This window comes from Pseudophryne corroboree, chromosome 3 (genome assembly GCF_028390025.1).
Source record: "Pseudophryne corroboree isolate aPseCor3 chromosome 3, aPseCor3.hap2, whole genome shotgun sequence".
NCBI lineage: Eukaryota > Metazoa > Chordata > Amphibia > Anura > Myobatrachidae > Pseudophryne > Pseudophryne corroboree.
This window is the reverse complement of record NC_086446.1, coordinates 734,176,396-734,196,471: the sequence shown is the minus strand read 5'-3', so window position 1 is coordinate 734,196,471 and position 20,076 is coordinate 734,176,396. Positions and strand designations below refer to the sequence as shown.

General features: G+C 46.1%; 1 protein-coding gene across 2 annotated transcripts in view; it reads left to right on the top strand.

Annotated features, from left to right (window-relative positions):
- Nucleotides 1-20,076, top strand: part of DOCK1 (dedicator of cytokinesis 1) — a 649,074-nt gene that overhangs the window by 203,613 nt on the left and 425,385 nt on the right. For both annotated transcript variants that reach the window (XM_063962225.1, XM_063962224.1), the window contains exons 17-20: nt 3,333-3,436; nt 13,904-14,087; nt 16,013-16,110; nt 18,718-18,807. In XM_063962225.1, the coding sequence (XP_063818295.1) occupies nt 3,333-3,436; nt 13,904-14,087; nt 16,013-16,110; nt 18,718-18,807 (476 nt within the window). The remainder of the gene's footprint in view (nt 1-3,332; nt 3,437-13,903; nt 14,088-16,012; nt 16,111-18,717; nt 18,808-20,076) is intronic.

Here is a 20,076-nt window from a genome sequence, read left to right as displayed (position 1 = left end):
GATTCTAAATCTGAAAAATTTGAACACTTACAAGGGTTCAAATCCAGATGGAGTCACTCAGAGCAGTGATAGCGAACTGGGAACAAGGGGACTATATGGTGTCCCGGGACATCAGGGATGCTTACCTCCATGTCCCAAAATTTGCTTTTCTCACCAAGGGTACCTCAGGTTCGTGGTACAGAACTGTCACTATCAGTTTCAGACGATGCCGTTGGAGTGTCCAAGGCACCCCGGGTCTTTACCAAGGTAATGACCGAAATGAGGATTCGTCTTCAAAGAAAATGGACGACCTCCTGATAAGAACAAGGTCCAGAGAACAGTTGGAGGTCGGAGTAGCACTATCTCAAGTAGTTCTACGACAGCACGGGTGGATTCTAAATATTCCAAAACCGCAGTTGTTCCGACGACACGTCTGCTGGTCCTAGGGATGATTCTGGACACAGTCCAGGAAAAGGGTGTTTCTCCCAGAGGAGAAAGCCAGGGAGTTATCCGAGCTAATCGGGATCCTCCTAAAACCAGGAAAAGTGTCAGTGCATCATTGCACAAGAGTCCTGGTAAAAATGGTGGCTTATTACGAAGCGCTTCCATTCGGCAGATTTCACGCAAGAACTCTTCAGTGGGATCTGCTGGACAAATGGTCCGGATCGCATCTTCAGATGCATCAGCGGATAACCCTATATCCAAGGACAAGGGTGTCTCTCCTGTGGTGATTACAGAGTGCTCATCTTCTAGAGGGCCGCAGATTCGGCATTCAGGATTGGATGCTGGTAACCACGGAGGCCAGCCTGAGAGGCTGGGGAGCAGTCACACAGGGAAAAAATTTCCAGGGAGTGTGATCAAGTCTGGAGAATTCTCTCCACATAAATATACTGGAGCTAAGAGCAAATTTGTAATGCTATAAGCTTAGCAAGGCCTCTGCTTCAAGGTCAGCCGGTATTGATCCAGTGGGATAACATCACGGCAGTCGCCCACGTAAACAGATAGGGCGGCACAAGAAGCAGGAGGGCAGTGGTCAAAACTGCAAGGATTTTTCGCTAGACGGAAAATCATGTGATAGCACTGTCAGCAGTGTTCATTCCGGGAGTGGACGACTGGGAAGCAGACTTCCTCAGCAGGCACGACCTCCACCCGGGAGAGTGGGAACTTCATCGGGAAGTTTCCGCATGATTGTGAACCGTTGGGAAAGACCAAAGGTGGAAATGATGGCGTCCCGCCCGAACAAAAAACGGGACAGGTATTGCGCCAGGTCACGAGACCTTCAGGCGATAGCTGTGGACGTCCTGGTAACACTGTGGGTGTAACAGTCGGTGTATGTGTTCCCTCTTCTGCTTCTCATAACCAAGGTATTGAGAATTATAAGACGTAGAGGAGTAAGAACTATACTCGTGGCTCCGGATTGGCCAAGAGGGACTTGGTACCCGGAACTTCAAGAGATGCTCACAGAGGACTAATGGCCTCGGGAGCTAAGATGGGATTTGCTTTCAGCAAGAACCATGTCTGTTCCAAGAGGAACCGTGGCATCTGCCTCTAAGAAAGGACCTGCTCCAGCAGGGACCTTGTCTGTTCCAAGACTTACCGCGACTGCGTTTGACGGCATGGCGGTTGAACGCCGGATCCTAAGGGAAAAGGCATTCCGGAAGAGGTCATACCTACCCTGGTCAAAGCCAGGAAGGAGGTGACCGCACAACGTTATCACCACATGTGGTGAAAATATGTTGCGTGGGTGAGGCCAGGAAGGCCCCACGAAGAAAAAATTTCAACTAGGTCGATTTCTGCACTTCCTGAAAACAGGAGTGTCTATGAGCCTCAAATTGGGGTCCATTAAGGTTCAAGTTTCGGCCCTGTAGATTTTCTTCCAGAAAAAATTGGCTTCAATTCCTGAAGTCCAGACGTTTGTCAAGGGAGTATTGCATATACAGCCCCTTGTGTGCCTCCAGTGGCACCGTGGGATCTCAACGTAGTGTTGGGATTCCTCAAATCATATTGGTTTGAACCGATCAAATCTGTGGATTTGAAATATCTCACATGGAAAGGGACCATGTTGTGGCCCTGGCCTCGGCCAGGCGATTGTCAGAATTGGGGGCTTTGTCTTAAAAAAAGCTCATATTTGTTTTTCCATTCGGACAGGGCAGAACTGCGGACTCGTCCCCAGTTTCTTCCTAAGGTGGTGTCAGCGTTTCGCCTGAAACAACATATTGTGGTGCCTGCGGCTACTAGGGACTTGGAGGACTCCAAGTTGCTAGACGTTGTCGGGGGCCCTAAAAATAGATATATATATATATATATTTCCAGGACGGCTGGAGTCAGAAAGTCTGACTTGCTGTTTATATTGTATGCACCCCAAAAGATGGGTGCTCCTGCTTCTAAGCAGACTATTGCTCGTTGGATTTGTAGTACAATTCAGCTTGCACAGTCTGTGGCAGGCCTGCCACAGCCAAAATCTGTCAATGCCCATTCCACAAGGAAGGTGGGCTCATCTTGGGCGGATGCCCGAGGGGGTCTCGGCTTTAAAATTTTGCCGAGCAGCTACGTGGTCAGGGGGGAACACGTTTGTAAAATTCTACAAATTTGATACCCTGGCTGAGGAGGACCTGGAGTTCTCTCATTCGGTGCTGCAGAGTCATCCGCACTCTCCCGCCCGTTTGGGAGCTTTGGTATAATCCCCATGGTCCTGACGGAGTCCCCAGCATCCACTAGGACGTTAGAGAAAATAAGATTTTACTTACCGATAAATCTATTTCTCGTAGTCCGTAGTGGATGCTGGGCGCCCATCCCAAGTGCGGATTGTCTGCATTACTTGTACATAGTTATTGTTACAAAAATCGGGTTATTATTGTTGTGAGCCATCTTTTTTAGAGGCTACTTCATTGTTATCATACTGTTAACTGGGTTCAGATCACAAGTTGTACGGTGTGATTGGTGTGGCTGGTTTGGGTCTTACCCGGGATTCAAGATCCTTCCTTATTGTGTACGCTCGTCCGGGCACAGTACCTAACTGAGGCTTGGAGGAGGGTCATAGGGGGAGGAGCCAGTGCACACCATGTGATCCTAAAAGCTTGCTTTTGTGCCCTGTCTCCTGCGGAGCCGCTATTCCCCATGGTCCTGACGGAGTCCCCAGCATCCACTACGGACTACGAGAAATAGATTTATCGGTAAGTAAAATCTTATTATTTATTCTATATCTGTGTTTGTGTGTGCTAAATTGTTTTGCTAAGATCGATCAAATTGTTGCATTTGTTTATATAGGTAGTCTTGGCCTTATTCTAAATAGGTTATCTCGCAATTAAAGTGGAAAAATTGTCTCCGTACATAATGCTATTTTCCTTACACAGCTAAAGATAAGTCAGAGAAGATATTTGCCGTAGCATTTGTAAAACTAATGAGATATGATGGAACAACACTAAGAGACGGAGAACATGACCTCCTAGTTTACAAGGTGAGGTGTTGCATTCTATAGCTTGTTACTGGCAGTGATTGTTCATGTTAATGCATAACTAGATAAGGTTTATCCAGTGATATTACCCTTAGCTGTAAGTAGTTCTGCAGCCATTTTTTTTTTAAGCTGCCACTTAATTGAGGAGTTCTGTGAACTTCGCAGGTGGGGAACGGGCTGAAGCTTTCATCTACACTCCGTCCACCACCTATAATCCAGGAGTGGTCTCTGCTTCTCACTGGCTCCATAGGACAGGGGTAACCCTAGACACCATGTTCTGGCCACAGGTGCCCAGCACACTCCAGGTGCCGCAACCTGTAAACAAAAAGGGAAAAACTAATTGCTGCAGGAATAATGTTGCCCCAGTCTGTGGGCAAGTAGAAAAGTGTCCCCAAAATTAATTTGTACAAATGAGTTTAACAGTAATGGGCTGTAGTTAGCGTATCAACATTCAGATTGTCGACTACCACAAGGGGGCAGCGATAAGTCACACCTTACAGGACGACGTGGTAGTAATGCGGTATTTATTATTATTATTATTATCCTTTATTATTATTATTATCCTTCATTTATATGGCGCCACAAAGGATCCACAGCGCCCATTACACAGTACATAATCAAATGAGCAAACAAGAAAACAGCACTTACAGTTCAAGACAATATAGGACAGGTATAGAAAACCCGGGGTTAGGTGCCATCAAAGGGAGTATGGAGTATAAGATAGTGTAAGTAAGAAAAGGAAAGGCACATGAGGAAAGCAGTCTCTGCTCTTGCGAGCTTACAGTCTAAAAGGTGAGGCGCTAACAGACCGGGGTGACACACAAGAGATTTAGTAGGAAAGATGGCTGGGTTTGGTGAAGAAGTGGGTCTTTAGAGCCCTTTTGAAGTTTTGTAGAGAGGTGGAGAGTCTGATGGGGAGATGTAGAGCATTCCAGAGATAGGGAGCAGCACGTGCACAATCTTGGAGGTAGGAGTGGGAGGAGGTAATCAGTAGGCAGGAGAGACGTCGTGCATTAGCAGAGCGAAGAGGACCGGTGGGAATGTAATGAGAGATAAGGACAGAGATGTAAGAGGGAGAAGAGTGGGTGAGGGCTTTGTAGGTGAGTGTGAGAAGCTTGAATTGGATTCTGAATGGGAAGGGGAGCCAGTGAAGGTCCTGCAAGAGGGGATGTGGATGTAGTACATTTGGTGAGGAAGATAAGACGGGCAGCAGCATTGAGGATAGATTGGAGTGGAGAGAGGCATTTTTGAGGAAGGCCAGATAGGAGGAGATTGCAGTAGTCCAATCTGGAGATGACCAGCGAGTGGATGAGAGTCTTAGTAGCGTTCTGGGTGAGAAAGGGTCTGTCTGGTTTGAAGGAGAGGGAGGAGTCAAGGATTACTCCAAGACATCGCACTTGGGGGCTAGAGGAGATAGTTGTGCCATCAATGGATAATGAAATTGTGAGAGGTGAGGTTATGCGAGAGGGAGGGAAGATGATCAGCTCAGTCTTAGACATGTTAAGTTTAAGAAAGCGCTGGGACATCCTGGAGAAGATACAGATGGGTCCTCCGTTATCTTGGCTGACTGAGGCGTTAGTCGCGATCAGGCATACGCAGCGTGCCTGGGCGCAAGGAGACGTGCCTAGTCGAAGGGAGGCGCACAGAGCGTTTGGCGTTACCTAGCTGTTCGTGCTAATTAGTACTCTAATAGAAAATACTGTACAGAGATACTAAGGACGGTGATTTGGCATCCAGGAACTTAGGGAGGAGCTTTTATCTCTCTCCATTATACATAGAAAGATTAAACTTGCCGCTGTACGTTACAAGCAGCTGTTCGTGCTAATTAGTACACTAATAGAACATACTGTACAGAGATACTAAGGACGGTGATTTGGCATCCAGGAACTTACGGGGAGCTTTTATCTCTCTCCGTTATACTTAGAAAGATTATAATGGAGAGAGATAAACGCTCCTCCCTAAGTTCCTGGATGCCAAATCACCGTCCTTAGTATCTCTGTACAGTATGTTCTATTAGTGTACTAATTCGCACGAACAGCTTGTAACGCACAACACAGATTCTCGAACGCCGACGATCTACAGTACTGTGTTGCTCTAACAGTTAGTTGCGTCAGAATACACTAATTTATATTTACTGGTATGTCTACAGGTGCTCATTACCGCTCTGTATTTTAGATAGCGAATGAGTCGCTCCTGCAGATTTACCCCGATTTGTGTGAAACCTGTGTGCACTCTTCCACTGAATGTTTTGCAATGGATTACACAGAAAAAACAGGATTTTGAGACCTACCGGTAAATCCTTTTCTCCTAGTCCGTAGAGGATGCTGGGGATGACATCAAGACCATGGGGTATAGATGGGATCCGCAGGAGACATGGGCACTCTAAAGACTTTTCATTGGGTGTGAACTGGCTCCTCCCTCTATGCCCCTCCTCCAGACCTCAGTTGTAGGGACTGTGCCCAGGGAGACTGACATTTCGATGAAAAGATTTACTTAAACTAGTGGTGAGATATCTACCAACTCACACCCTCAACCATGCCGCACACATGGCATTCAACATAACACACGCTAACAGGCATGAACCAATTGCAGCAACATGCTGAAAACTAAGATAATACAACTTGTGTAACTCTAATAACAAAACTGCAGGTAAAGTACGCACTGGGACGGGCGCCCAGCATCCTCTACGGACTAGGAGAAAAGGATTTACCGGTAGGTATCAAAATCCTGTTTTCTCATACGTCTTAGAGGATGCTGGGGACGACATCAAGACCATGGGGTCTATACCAAAGCTCCAGTACGGGCGGGAGAGTGCGGATGACCCTGCAGCACCGATTGACCAAACTTTAGGTCTTCATCGGCCAAGGTGTCAAACTTATAGAACTTAGCAAATGTGTTTGACCCTGACCAAGTAGCTGCTCGGCACAGTTGTAATGCCGAGACCCCCCGGGCAGCCGCCCAGGATGAGCTCACCATCCTAGTGGACTGGGCCTTCACCGACGTCGGTAACGGCAATCCAGCCGTAGTATGAGCTTGCTGAATTGTATTTCTGATCCACCGTGCAATAGTCTGCTTGGAAGCAGGACACCCAATCTTGTTGTGAGCATACAGGACAAACAGGGCCTCTGTTTTCCGTATACGAGCAACATAAATTTTCAAAGCTCTAACCACATCTAGAGATTTTGATTCAGTGAATGTGTCAGTAACTACTGGCACTACAATAGGTTGGTTTATGTGAAAAGATGAAACCACCTTAGGAAGAAAATGTTGTCGAGTTCTCAACTCTGCCCTATCTTCATGGAAGATCAGGTAAGGGCTCTTGTGAGACAAGGCCCCCAATTCAGACACCCGTCTTGCTGATGCCAAAGCCAAAAGCATCACCACTTTCCAAGTGAGAAACTTCAACTCTGTCTTTTGTAGAGGCTCAAACCAATCCGATTGAAGGCACTGCAATACCACGTTAAGGTCCCATGGTGCCACTGGAGGCACGAATGGAGGCTGGATGTGCAGAACCCCTTTCACGAAGGTCTGAACCACTGGAAGAGAGGCCAATTGTCTTTGGAAGAACACTGACAAGGCCGAAATCTGAACCTTGATTGATCCCAATCGGAGGCCCGCCTCCACACCATCCTGCAGAAAATGGAGGAAACGCCTTAAGTGAAACTCTTCCGTAGGAGCTTTCTTGGATTCACACCAAGACACATATTTTCTCCAAATTCGGTGGTAATGTTTCGACGTTACTGCTTTTCTGGCCTGAATAAGGGTGGGGATGACTTCCTTGGGAATACCCTTCCTGGTTAGGATAAGGCGCTCAACAGCCATGCCGTCAAACGTAGCCGCGGTAAGTCTTGGTACACGCACGAACCCCTGCTGCAGCAGGTCCTCTCGAGGAGGAAGAGGCTGAGAATCTTCTAAAAGCAACTGCTGAAGATTTGGGTACCAAGCCCTCCTTGGCTAATCTGGGGCAATGAAGATTGCTCGAACCCTTGTTTTCCTTATGATCCTGAGTACTTTTGGGATCAGCGGAAGTGGAGGGAAGACATATACTGACGGGAAAACCCACTGGGTCACCAGTGCATCCACTGCTACTGCTTGAGGGTCTCTCGACCTGGAACAGTATCTCTGAAGCTTCTTGTTGAGACGAGACGCCATCATGTCTATTTGAGCAACTCCCCAAAGACTTGTCACCTCTGCGAAGACTTCTTGGTGGAGGCCCCACTCTCCTGGATGGAGATCGTGTCTGCTGAGGAATTCTGCTTCCCAGTTGTCTACTCCCGGAATGAATATTGCCGACAGAGCTTGTAGATGTTTTTCTGCCCAGCGGAGGATTTTTGTCGCCTCTGCCATTGCCGCTCTGCTTTTCCGCCCTGCCTGTTTACGTACGCGACTGCTGTTACATTGTCCACCTGGATCTGCACGGGACGGTCTTGAAGAAGATGTACCGCTTGTTGAAGGCCGTTGTAAATGGCTCTTAGCTCCAGCACGTTTATGTGAAGACAGGCTTCCTGATGTGACCAACGTCCCTGGAAGTTTTTTCCCTGAGAGACTGCTACCCAGCCTCGGAGACTTGCATCCGTGGTTACCAGGACCCAGTCCTGAATCCTGAACCTGCGTCCCTCTAGCAAGTGAGAGCTGTGCAACCACCACAGGAGCGAAATCCTGGTTTTTGACAATAAGATTATCTTTCTGTGCATGTGTAGGTGTGACCCCGACCACTTGTCCAACAGGTCCCACTGGAATACTCTGGCATGGAACTTGCCAAACTGTATGGCCTCGTAGGCCACCACCATCTTCCCCAACAACTGAATGCACTGATGGATCGACACACTCGATGGTTTCAATATCTGTTTTACCATTTTCTGGATTTCCAGAGCCTTTTCCAGCGGAAGAAATACTCTCTGAACTTCTGTGTCCAGAATCATCCCGAGGAAAGACAACTTTGTCGTCTGTTCCAATTGTGACTTTGGGTAATTTATGATCCACCTGTGTTGTTGGAGTATTGACAGAGAGAGCGATATGTTTTGTAACAACTGCTCCCTGGATCTCGCCTTTATCAGGAGATCGTCCAGATAAGGAATTATATTGACTCCTTTCTGACGAAGCAGGACTATCATCTCCGCCATCACCTTGGTGAATACCCTCGGCGCCGTGGAGAGACCGAAAGGGACAACAAAGAGACTTGAATAAAAACCCCGCCCTTGTTGTGACAACGGTACCAGAACTATGACCTGGTCTTGACATAATTTTTGGATTGCCGCTGTTACTGCTTCTCTTTCTGGCGGAGAAACTGGCAAGGTCGATTTGAAAAATCGGCATGGAGGAACGTCTTGAAAATCCAGTTTGTATCCCTGGGATACTATTTGCAACACCCAAGGATCCAGGCCAGACAGAATCCAACCCTGTCTGAAGAGTTGGGAACCTGGAGCCGTTGTGGGCTTCTTTCCCCTTCCCTTACCTGCAAAGAAGGGGGAACCTCTCGTCTTTTTGTATTTATTGGTCCGAAATGACTGCATTTGCGGGTGATAGGTCTTTTTTTGCCGGTGCAGGTGCAGAGGGCAAAAATGTTGACTTACCTGCGGTAGCCGCTGAGACTAACACATCCAGGCCATCGCCAAATAAGGCCTCACCTTTATATGGGAGCGCCTCCATGTTTCTTTTGGAATCTGCATCCGCGTTCCACTGGCGAATCCACAGAGCCCGCCTAGCCGATACTGCCATGGTAGCGGCTTGTGAACGCAAGAGTCCAATATCCTTCATTGCTTCCAGCATGTAGGCGGCAGCGTCCTTGATATTCCCTAACTTAAGTAGTATCTCATCTTTATCAATCGTGTCAATTTCTGATGACACGCTTTCTGACCATTTTTCAATAGCGCGACTTACCCATGCGCATGCAATAAAGGGCCTGAGCAGTGTACCATTGGTAATATAAATGGATTTCAATGTCGTTTCCATTTTGCGTTCTGCCGGCTCTTTAAGAGAAGCTGTGCCAGGAGCATGGAGAATTACCTTCTTTGTCAACCTGGAAAGCGCACTGTCTAACACAGGGAGTGACTCCCATTTTTTTCTGTCTTCAGCCGGGAAAGGGTAAGCTATGTGAATCCTTTTGGGAATACGATATTTCTTATCCAGGATTCACCCACATCCCTTCAAACAGAGCATTTAGTTCGTGTGAAGGAGGGAACGTGACTTTGGATTTCTTATCCTTACATAAATAAGCCTTCTCCTGAGGTACAGGAGTGGTTTCTGTAACCTCCAACACGTCCCTTATAGCCACAATCATATATTGTATACTTTTTGCCAATTTATGATCTATCTCTCTGGAGTCACTATCGTCGACACAAGAATCAGAGTCCGTGTCGGTATCAGTGTTTACAACATTCTCAAACGGTCTCTTATGTGACCCAGAGGGGCCGCCTGCATAAGGAATAATAGCATCCTGAAAAATCACATCTTCCACAGATTTTCTCCAGCATGCAGCCTTAGATTCAGACTTATCTAATCTTCGGTTAATCAGATGCATACTGTCACGTATTTCTTTCACCCATGCAGGCTCTTGGTGTGCCGGCAGCGCCACCACATTGCAACTCTGTGTCCCTAAAATGGCTTCCTCCGGGGAGGAACTCCCTGCCTCAGACATGCCTCACACGTGTACAGCACACTCACAGACCCACAGTAAAATCTGTCAGAGGGACACAGGATAGGAGCAGCCAGTTCACAATCCCAGCGCCAGTATTGCCTGTGAACACAGTATGCCCACAGCCCAACAGCGCTTTTAAACAGTAATTCACACTAGTAAAATGCACCACAATCGCTTTGTGCCCCCCCTTAATAGCACCCTGTACTTGTCAGAAGTGAAGGAGAGGACCAGCGTGTTCTCTGCAGCCTGAGGAGATAGAAAATGGCGCTGAGCAGTGTGCTGGCTGCCTGAGGAAGAAGCTTCACCCCCTCAATGGTGCGTCCTTACACTCAGTATACATAATAATATTTATACTGGCGGGGGTAGGGCTGTGCCAGCGGCATCTTATGCCCCTTTTTAGCCAGATTGAGGTATATTTCTTGCTGCTCAGGGCGCCCCCCCCGCGCCCTGCACCCTGCAGTGCCTGTGTGTTTGGGCAGAAATGGCGCGCTGCGCTCCCGCCAGCCGCGCCGCGCCGCACCTCAGCGGTCACTTACTTGATAGAAGATCATTCTTCTCATACTCACCTGTCTTCTGACTTCTGACTTCTGGCTCTGTGAGGGGGGTGACTGCGTACTGTGGGAGTGAGCATCTAGACACGGCTTGCGTTCAGTACCCTTCAGGAGCTAATGGTGTCCTGTCAGCCAGAAGCAGAGCCATGAAACTCTTTAGGAAGTTGGTTCTGCTTCTGCCCCCTCAGTCCCACGAAGCAGGGAGTCTGATGCCAGCAGATCTCCCTGAAAATAAAAAACCTAACATAAGTCTTTTCAGAGAAACTCAGTAGAGCTCCTCAGAGAGCATCCAGTCTGCCTGGCACATTTCTAAAACTGAGGTCTGGAGGAGGGGCATAGAGGGAGGAGCCAGTTCACACCCAGTGAAAAGTCTTTAGAGTGCCCATGTCTCCTGCGGATCCCATCTATACCCCATGGTCTTGATGTCATCCCCAGCATCCTCTAGGACGTATGAGAAAATAATAAAGTGAATGTCACGGGAACACACAAAAAAAGAATTGGCACTTTGGGAATCGAACCCGGGACTCTCAGCGTGGCAGGCGGGAGCCTTCATAGCTAGCCCACGACACTGCATTGAAGAGTCACAAGTTCATGTGTAAAAGTACTGCAAAGAGCGATTCTTTCCCATTGGTGTTGGTTTATGCCTTAGTGGACTCGGACGCTCATATTTTAAAAGCACAGTATTTAGTGCACTGCACATACTTTAAAGTCAATGAGCTACATTATTCCTTTCACACATTAGTTGCGTCTGCATACACAAGTGTTTTAACATGTTCGTTTCTATCTGTATAAACTATTTATTTATTTTTTTAACTCTCCGTCTGACCATTGGTCACCATCTGTGTGTACACTATGCAGTACAGGACTGTATATTAACATTACAGTCGTCACTGACCATTTGCCAGAGCTTGTAGATCAATCCGCCGCTTTTCGATCTAAATTACTGGATTAGTGGAGCATTAGCCACCCAGTGGTGGAGATGTGTATTGCATGCTGAGTATCTAGTCGCGCCTCAACGCGCTTGTCCGTGATTAATCTCCGCAACCTAAGCTATCACCTAGGCTTGACTAAACCTCCGTCTAGGCGCAGAAAGAGCCAAGATAACGGAGGACCCATCTGTAGCAGAGAGACAGTTTAAGATACGAGTGAGGAGAGCAGGTGAGAGGTCAGGGGAGGAAAGGTAGATTTGAGTATCGTCAGCGTAGAGATGATATTTTAAGTCCGAAGTGCTAATGAGCTCACCTATTGAGGATGTGTAGAGAGGGAAAAGGAGAGGCCCAAGAACAGAACCTTGGTGGACACCTACTGGTAGCGAAAGTGTGGGTGAGGTGGAGTCATGAGAAGAGACCGAGAAGGAACGGTCAGAAAGGTAGGACAGCCAGGAGAGAGCAGTATCGCGCAAACCAAGGGAGTAAAGGATTTGCAGGAGGAGAGGGTGGTCTAACAGTGTCAAAAGCAGCAGAGAGGTCAAGGAGAATAAGCAGAGAGTAGTGGGCCCTGGATTTAGCAGCAAGGAGGTCATTGCAGACTTTTGTGAGGGCAGTTTCAGTGGAGTGCTGAGGACGGAAACCAGACTGGAAAGGGTCAAGCAGTGAGTGGGAAAAAAGAAAGACAGTGAGGCGGTTGTAGACAATACGCTCAAGGAATTTGGAGGCAAAAGGGAGAAGAGAAATGGGTCGGTAGTTGGAGAGATTGGTTGGATCAAGGGTAGGTTTTTTAAGAAGGGTGGTCTTCAGTATGCCGGCTCTTGGGATCCCGGCGCACAGTATACCGGCGCCGGAATCCTGACAGCCGGCATACCGACACTACGCGCGCCACCGTGCCCGCAAGGGGCTCATTTGCGCTCGCCACACTGTCGGTATGCCTGCGGTCGGGCTCCCGGCGCCGGTATGCTGGTCGCCCGGAGCCCGACCGCCGGCATACCATACTACACCCTTTAAGAATAGGGGAGACAAGTATACAGCATTGTCACCATGTGCTTTAGAACTTTAAACCTGATGTTTTACCATCATGTTTGGAATTGGTATAAAAAAATCTCTTACAGCATTTTACCTATTAACAATGCTTTCAGTCTTAAGTGGATCGATGGGCTTGGTTATCAAGATTGCTGTACTATCAGCCTACGTGCTGCAGTATTGGGGCCAGTCCAGATTTTTGTGGTAGCCCACACGTTGCCGTATTGGGGTCAATCCGGATTGCTGTAGTAGCCCACACTCTACAGCATGGGTCTTCTACCTCTGCCCTCCAGCTATTGTGGAACTACACATCCCAGAATGCCCGCCTCAGTTTTAGCATGCCTTAATAGCAAAACTGTGGCAGGGCATGCTGGGATGTGTAGTTCCACAGTAGCTGGAGGGCCGAGGTTGAAGACCCATGCTCTAACAGTATTGGGGCTAATCCGGATTGCTGTGCTAGCTCACGCGCTGCAGTATTGGGGCCAATCCGGATTGCTGTGGTAGCCCACCCGCTGCAGTATTGGGGCCAATCCGGATTGCTGTGGTAGTCCATACACTACAGTATTGGGGCCAATCCGGATTGCTGTGGTAACCCACCCGCTGCAGTATTGGGGCCAATCCGGATTGCTGTGGTAGTCCACGCGCTGCAGTATTGGGGCCAATCTGGATTGCTGTGGTAGCCCACGCGCTGCAGTATTAGGTCCAATCCGGATTGCTGTGGTAGTCCATACACTACAGTATTGGGGCCAATCCGGATTGCTGTGGTAGCCCACACGCTGCATTATTGAGGCCAAACCGGATTGCTGTGGTAGTACATACTACCACCGTTGTGGGGCCAATTGCCCAATATCACTGTGAAATTATATATAGAGGGCATATCTATGCAATACATACCCCATGTAATTATTTAATAATAATTACACATGTGAATCACACTTTTTATTAATCTCAATAGTTTCTGACTTTAAATTGCAGATTAGTTTAGCCGTTAATTGGGCATCTGTAATTGGCAAAACAAATTCATAAATTACAAGTTCTGTTTTAATTTGCTGCTAATAACCACATTATTTTCAGAATAAAGGTACGCTTACGGCTTTTAGCTATGAATATGAAGTATTTGGTTGTTTAGAAGATGCCTTGTTCTCTGGCAATGTGCGCTGCTTTATAACGAATTTATTATAATTAGACGTTTCCCATTGCTCAAGGCTCACAATAACAACCCATTTATTTAGTCTAGACTGTGAACGAGGAAACTGTTCTGAAATCTGGGTATTTCTGTTTTTTCAACTGCAAATGGTAATATCTTTATTCTATTATTGGCTGGAAGGCGGAGGCCAAAAAACTCGAAGACGCTGCAACTTACCTCGGTCTTCCGGCCACCAAAATTGAACTGGAGGAGAAGGGACACTCGGCTACCGGGAAAAGCATGCAGAATCTGGGCAGCTGTACAATTAGCAAAGACTCTTTCCAAATAGCAACTCTGGTCTGTTCAACCAAGCTCACACAAAATGGTAAGGGTTGGACACTGTAAAAATCAATAAATAACCTGCCCACCAGCAGTCTTGTACTGTATCTTAAGACCAAACACAAGTTTGTATAAAATAAAAACAAATCTAGAACCCTGGGATAGTTGGCAAAAGTGTACAATAAGTTATACATACAAATAGAACAATCGGGTTGAGTATGATATGCCGACAGTCAGAGGATGGACAGCGGCATTCTGACAGCTGAAATACCAAAAAGGACCAGTAAGTAGATTAACCTCCCCATACCCTAACCATAACCGTCCCTTTTAGGTGCCTAACCACCCCCAGCAGCCTAACCCCAACTTCCCCGGCTGGTGCCTAAACATAACCCCCCCACCCCCCTTTTCCCTGCAGCCTAATCCTAATTTACCTGGGTGTCACCTAAATTTACCCCCTCCCATCCCCGGGGTAGTACTTAACCACCCTTTTGTCTTTGATGATCGGGTTCCAACGCTGGTATCTCGTGCGCCGCGGGAACCCAACACTTGGGATTGTAACTGCATCCCTAATAATCTGATCCTCTTTAATCCAGGTATTGAGTGCACCACACAGGCAATTATGGGGGTAATTCCAAGTTGATCGCAGCAGAAGTTTGGTTAGCAGTTGGCCAAAACCATGTGCACTGCTGGGGAGGCAGATGTAACATGTGCAGAGAGAGTTAGATTTGGGTGTGGTGTGTTCAATCTGCAATTTAAATTGCAGTGTCAAAATAAAGCAGCCAGTATTTACCCTGCACAGAAACAAAATAACCCACCCAAATCTAACTCTCTCTGCAAATGTTATATCTGCCTCCCCTGCAGTGCACATGGTTTTGCCCAACTGCTAAAAAATTTCCTGCTGCGATCAACTTGGAATTACCCCCTATGTGTTTTTTTTCCAGGTTCAATTAAACCTTTCAATTATTGCTACGTAAATCAGAATGATCTTTCAGAAATATCATTGTTGGGTTTAACTTTAAAAAAAAAAAAAAAAAAAAATGAAAAATGAATTTTCTGCCCATGTTTACAATGTTGAGGTTGCTGTATGTTTGTAAAAAGAATTTACTGAAAGATTGAAAAGAGTTTGTGGGAATAAAAGCTTTTAAGCAAATCCATAAAATTGTATCTATAAACAGTTGAAAGTTGGTGCTTGTGCAATTTGAGTCTGTGAAAGGATTGCTATACTGGGCTTACGTTAAATTAGCTTAACGATGCACCTATTATCTGTGTATCGCCCAAAAAATTGTACTATGTATGTGCCTAACCAATCTGTAAATATCGATCGGTCAGACATGCCGAATGTCCAGCATGTCCGTCTGGTGCAGTATATTTTAAGTTGCAGGTTGGCCGCATTGGACATTGTATGCACTTCCGCAGCCAACCGACTGATATTTCTCCTGTTCCTTCACAGAGGAGGAATGCAGATATCGGGTGGCCATACACTGTGAGATATTATATTTGATGGGTATCAGGCAATTAGATAAAATGTCTATCAGTCTGACAAGTATTTTATCTAACCGTGAAAGCTCGGCACTAGACAAATACACACCCTTAATTATAATGCATATACTTTTTTCGTGTCCAGTCCTATCACTCTTTAATAATGTTTAACCAAAAGCGGATGAAATTGGTTAATTGGGATGTCAATTTGTAATCGAGCTATTGCTACTTGTCCACCCAATTGAATGGTTACATTGTACCGCATGGGGCCATTTTGAATTCCTGGTTTGCTTCCTTTCATTAAAAGAGTCGAAATGACGTACGTTTCACAAATTGATTCACAATTGGCATTGACTTTACTACATTGACTATGTAAAACCTACTATTGCTCGTTTGTGCTAATATGTTACTGTTCGTGTCACTTATGTAGTATTGATTGGTTTTCTAGTTTCACTTGTTTTAAATGTTCATCTACATCCCTTTGTCTTCCAGTGGATTTGTTGGGACTCTTAAAATGGCGCTCAAATACAAATTTGCTGCAAAAGAATTTGCGCCAGTTAATGAATGTTGATGGCGGAGAAGTAGTAAAGGTAAAACATTTTTTGTTTTCTAAATATGTGTGCCTAATTTTGTAATGGATTTTTAACAAGAAAAAATGAAATAGATATACCACTCTTGGGTGTGAGGTGGCACTGTGATATACGCATGCATTGGTGTGCAATATGGCGCACAAGGTTAAAGTATAAATGCCACATAAATATAAACAATATAAAGGAGGATCTCTTCCAGCTCATAGATTGGGCAGGTTCTTTTTAAAAAAAAATTTTTTATCTGGGCTGCGGTTAACCACGTCTCCCAGATGGCTCATTCATTTGCCTTTTATCTCCTCTTGCAAAGCTTTTTGAGAGGGAGATGTTCTGTCCTAACTTTTCACCCTTCCCAGTGCATTGACCCAGAAGTGCAAATTGTTTCTACGTTTTGGAGGCCTTTGAGCAAGCAACTTAGAAAACAAACTTTGCTCTTCTTCTGTATACCATACTCTGATGAATGACAATCCTATATTATGACTGTAGCGACCACTTCTTGGGCAACAAATCCTTTCATGTTTATGACTCTGTTTGGTATCTAAAGGGCCCTACACACTGGCCGATTTTTTGAAAGATATGAACGATCTCGTTCATAAATGAACGAGAACTCGTTCATATCTTTCAGTGTGGAGACTCCTGCGATGAACGATGCGCGGCCCCGCGCTCGTTCATCGCTGGTCTCCCGTCGGCTGTGCATGCAGGCCAATATGGACGATCTCGTCCATATTTGCCTGCACTTCAATGCAGCCGCGTGACGGGGGGAGTGAAGAAACTTCACTCCCCCCGTCACTGCCCCCCCGCCGCCGGGTCGCTCGTCGGCCGTATCTGCCGTCGGGCAGCTCGGCGGCGGGTCGGCTAGTGAGTAGGGCCCTTTAGTGACAAAGGATGAACGTCGCAGTACACCCTTTTGTTTCAAAAACTGTGCAGGAAATTGGAAAACTGAATACTCCAGTAAGGTATGGGTGAGGTGGCCTATCTTTTAGGGTATGTACCAAACATGGGCTCTATCTTGAATCTAAGTCAGTTTTCCCATTTCCTGCACAAAAGGGTGTACTGCGACTTTTGAATCACCTTGTACCTTCTTCATCTTGGTGATTGCATATGCCATGGTGAGGACTGGATTGGACCTCCTTATTCCATGACAGTTGATGTCTCAGATGAGCCGATTCTTCATATATGGATGAATTCAGTTTATAGTCCAGATAAGCATATGCACATTTTATATTGGTACAGGGCCACACTTATTTGCAATTCACCACTGGGTGTACTTGCACTAATCTATTTCTGCTTTGCCTGATGCGGACCTAAGCTTCCCGTACCAACCTGCACCTCTTCCTTGGTTCCTGCTTATGATACCAGCGGGTGTGGGATAGAAGATCAACAGTAATTAGATAGACAATCGTTCGACTGACCGTGTATATACAGTAGTCGACATACATTAGGCCGACGGGGCCAAAAAGTTGGCATGGAAAAGGTAAACAGCAGAAAAGGTCGACAGGGTCAAAAGTTCGACCAGGAAATGGTCAACACAGAAAAGGTTGAAACCTTTTTTTTTTTTTTTTATGTCATTTTGTACGTTTCATCGTCTGTGGCCACAATGAATGTAAACGTGGACATTCGCCACAGGTTGATATGTCCAAACGTAGTCCACATGGATGGTAGCGAAAGCAAAAGTTTACAAATGTCAAAAAACTTTGTTGTTCAAAGTCATGGTGACCTTTTAAACTTGTTGACCTTTTGTACCTGTCGACCTAATGCATGTCCACCATATGGTGTTGACCTATTGACTGTCTATCTAGACATTGGAACCCAACACCAGCAAGAAGTATGAAAAGGAACCCTTGACAATGTTCTGATGGCCATAAACAGACAGAGCTCAGTCAGCATCTCTTTCACATACTGACAGTATGGTATGGCTCGCCATTAAATATGTGAAACTCAAAGTGACCAGTCTGAAAATAGCTCCTCTGTTAATCGTCCTATGGAACCTTTTGAACCCTTTATTACTTTAACTACACTCTGCATGGTCAGTGTGTTCCCTTGCTCCTCAAATCTTCACCCAAACAATTTCTATTCAATCACCAGGGACTCCCGAGATTTCCCATTTCTGGCTGTTGCGGTGACCTTGAGCTGTAGCTACTTTTCAGGCTTATACTTGTGTTGCACATCCTGACTTTCGTCTTGTCTCCAACATTCATTTTGTTCCCTGTTTCCTGGCTTTTCCTGCCTTGCACGGAGAAACCAGTGGGGGGTGTCACAGTGAACGTCCATCATCTTCTTGCTGGGATCCTCTATGACTAGAATACATCCATTTAACTGGGTAACCCAGGTCAGCCAGAGCCAACCTAGCAGCATAGTTTGTCATCCTCTACCTGTATCAAGTCAAGTCACACCACACGGCCAGGACAAATACAGAGCTGGGCTTGTCTAAATAACAGGAAATGCGTTGTTCTGTTGGGTTGTGATGGTGGTAGTAGGTGTTACATTATTAGACATCGTCATGAAAAATAAATGTGCGGTTTTTTAGATGACCCTTAAACCGAATTTTGTTTTTGAAGCCAGTTTAACATTGGCATCATTGTGTGAATTTGACATTGTGTCTGTCTCTAGTTCCTGCAGGACACTTTGGATGCGCTGTTTAACATCATAATGGAAAACTCAGAGAGTGAAACATTTGATATATTAGTATTTGATGCCCTGGTAAGTAAAATAAAAAAAACATGGAAGAAGAAGATAAATACCAATTATTTTCTGAAGAAAGACGCTTCTTTGTTGATACATACTGCGGTAACAGGAAATAGTTTTGTTTAAACATCTGTTAGAATCTTACAGTTAGATAGTAAAATGCCTTCTAATATGTTCTGATGGAACCGGTCATATATGTATACGCTGTAATACATGTATAAGGTATAAAATTAGAATGTTTGGTGGGTGATATACTGTAGTCAAAATTGAAACAGTGACCATGTTATAATGTTGGGTGTAGTATGGTATGCCGGCGGCCGGGCTCCCGGCGACCAGCATACCGGCGCCGGGAGCCCGACCGCCGGCATACCGACAGTGTGACGAGCCCAAATGAGCCCCTTGCGGGCTCGCTGTGCTCGCCACGCTGCGGGCACGGTGGCGCGCTACACGCTATTTTATTCTCCCTCCAGGGGGGTCGTGGACCCCCACGAGGGAGAATATATGTCGGTGTGTCGGGATTCCGGCCGGTATACTGTGCGCTGGGATCCCGACATTCGGCATACTGAAGACCACCCATAATGTTAACATTGTTAAAATGTCTACAGGCAATGTATTGACATTCTCAGAATGTTGACAAGTGAAATGTACCTTGTGGTGCCATATAAATAAAGAATAATAATAATAAATGTCAACTTGTTAGAAAGTCGACATTAGGCTTAGGCTGCGGGCAAATGGGTTGGGCACTGTGGGATTAGGGTTAAGCGCTAGGAGAAGGTTAGAGTTAAATTGCGGGGGAGGATAGGTTTAGGATGTGTGGGGGGTTGGGTTTGGCACTAGGGTTAAGGTTAAAGTTAGGTTGCGGTGGGAGGTTAGGGGTAGGCTGTGGGAGGAAAGTATAGGTTATGCACTATGGGATTAGGGTTATGCACTAAAAGGAGATTACAGTTAGGATGCAATATGGAGGTTAGGTTTAGGCACTAGAAGAAGGTTATTGTTAGGTTGCAGGGAGAAGGTAAGGGTTAGGCACCAGGAGAAGATTAGAGCTATGTTGCCAGGCGAAAGGTTAGGGTTAGACACTAGGAGAAGGTTAGAGTTAAATTGTGTGTGTGTAGGAGGGGTTTGGGTTAGACACTAGGGTTTAGGTTAAAGTTAGGTTGCAGGGGGAAGTTAGGGTGAAGCTGTTGGAGGAAGGTTAGAGTTAGGCACTAGGGGATTAAGGTTTGGCACTAGGAGAAGTTTACAGTTAGGTTGCAGAGAGAAGGTTAGTGTTAGGCACTGTGAGAT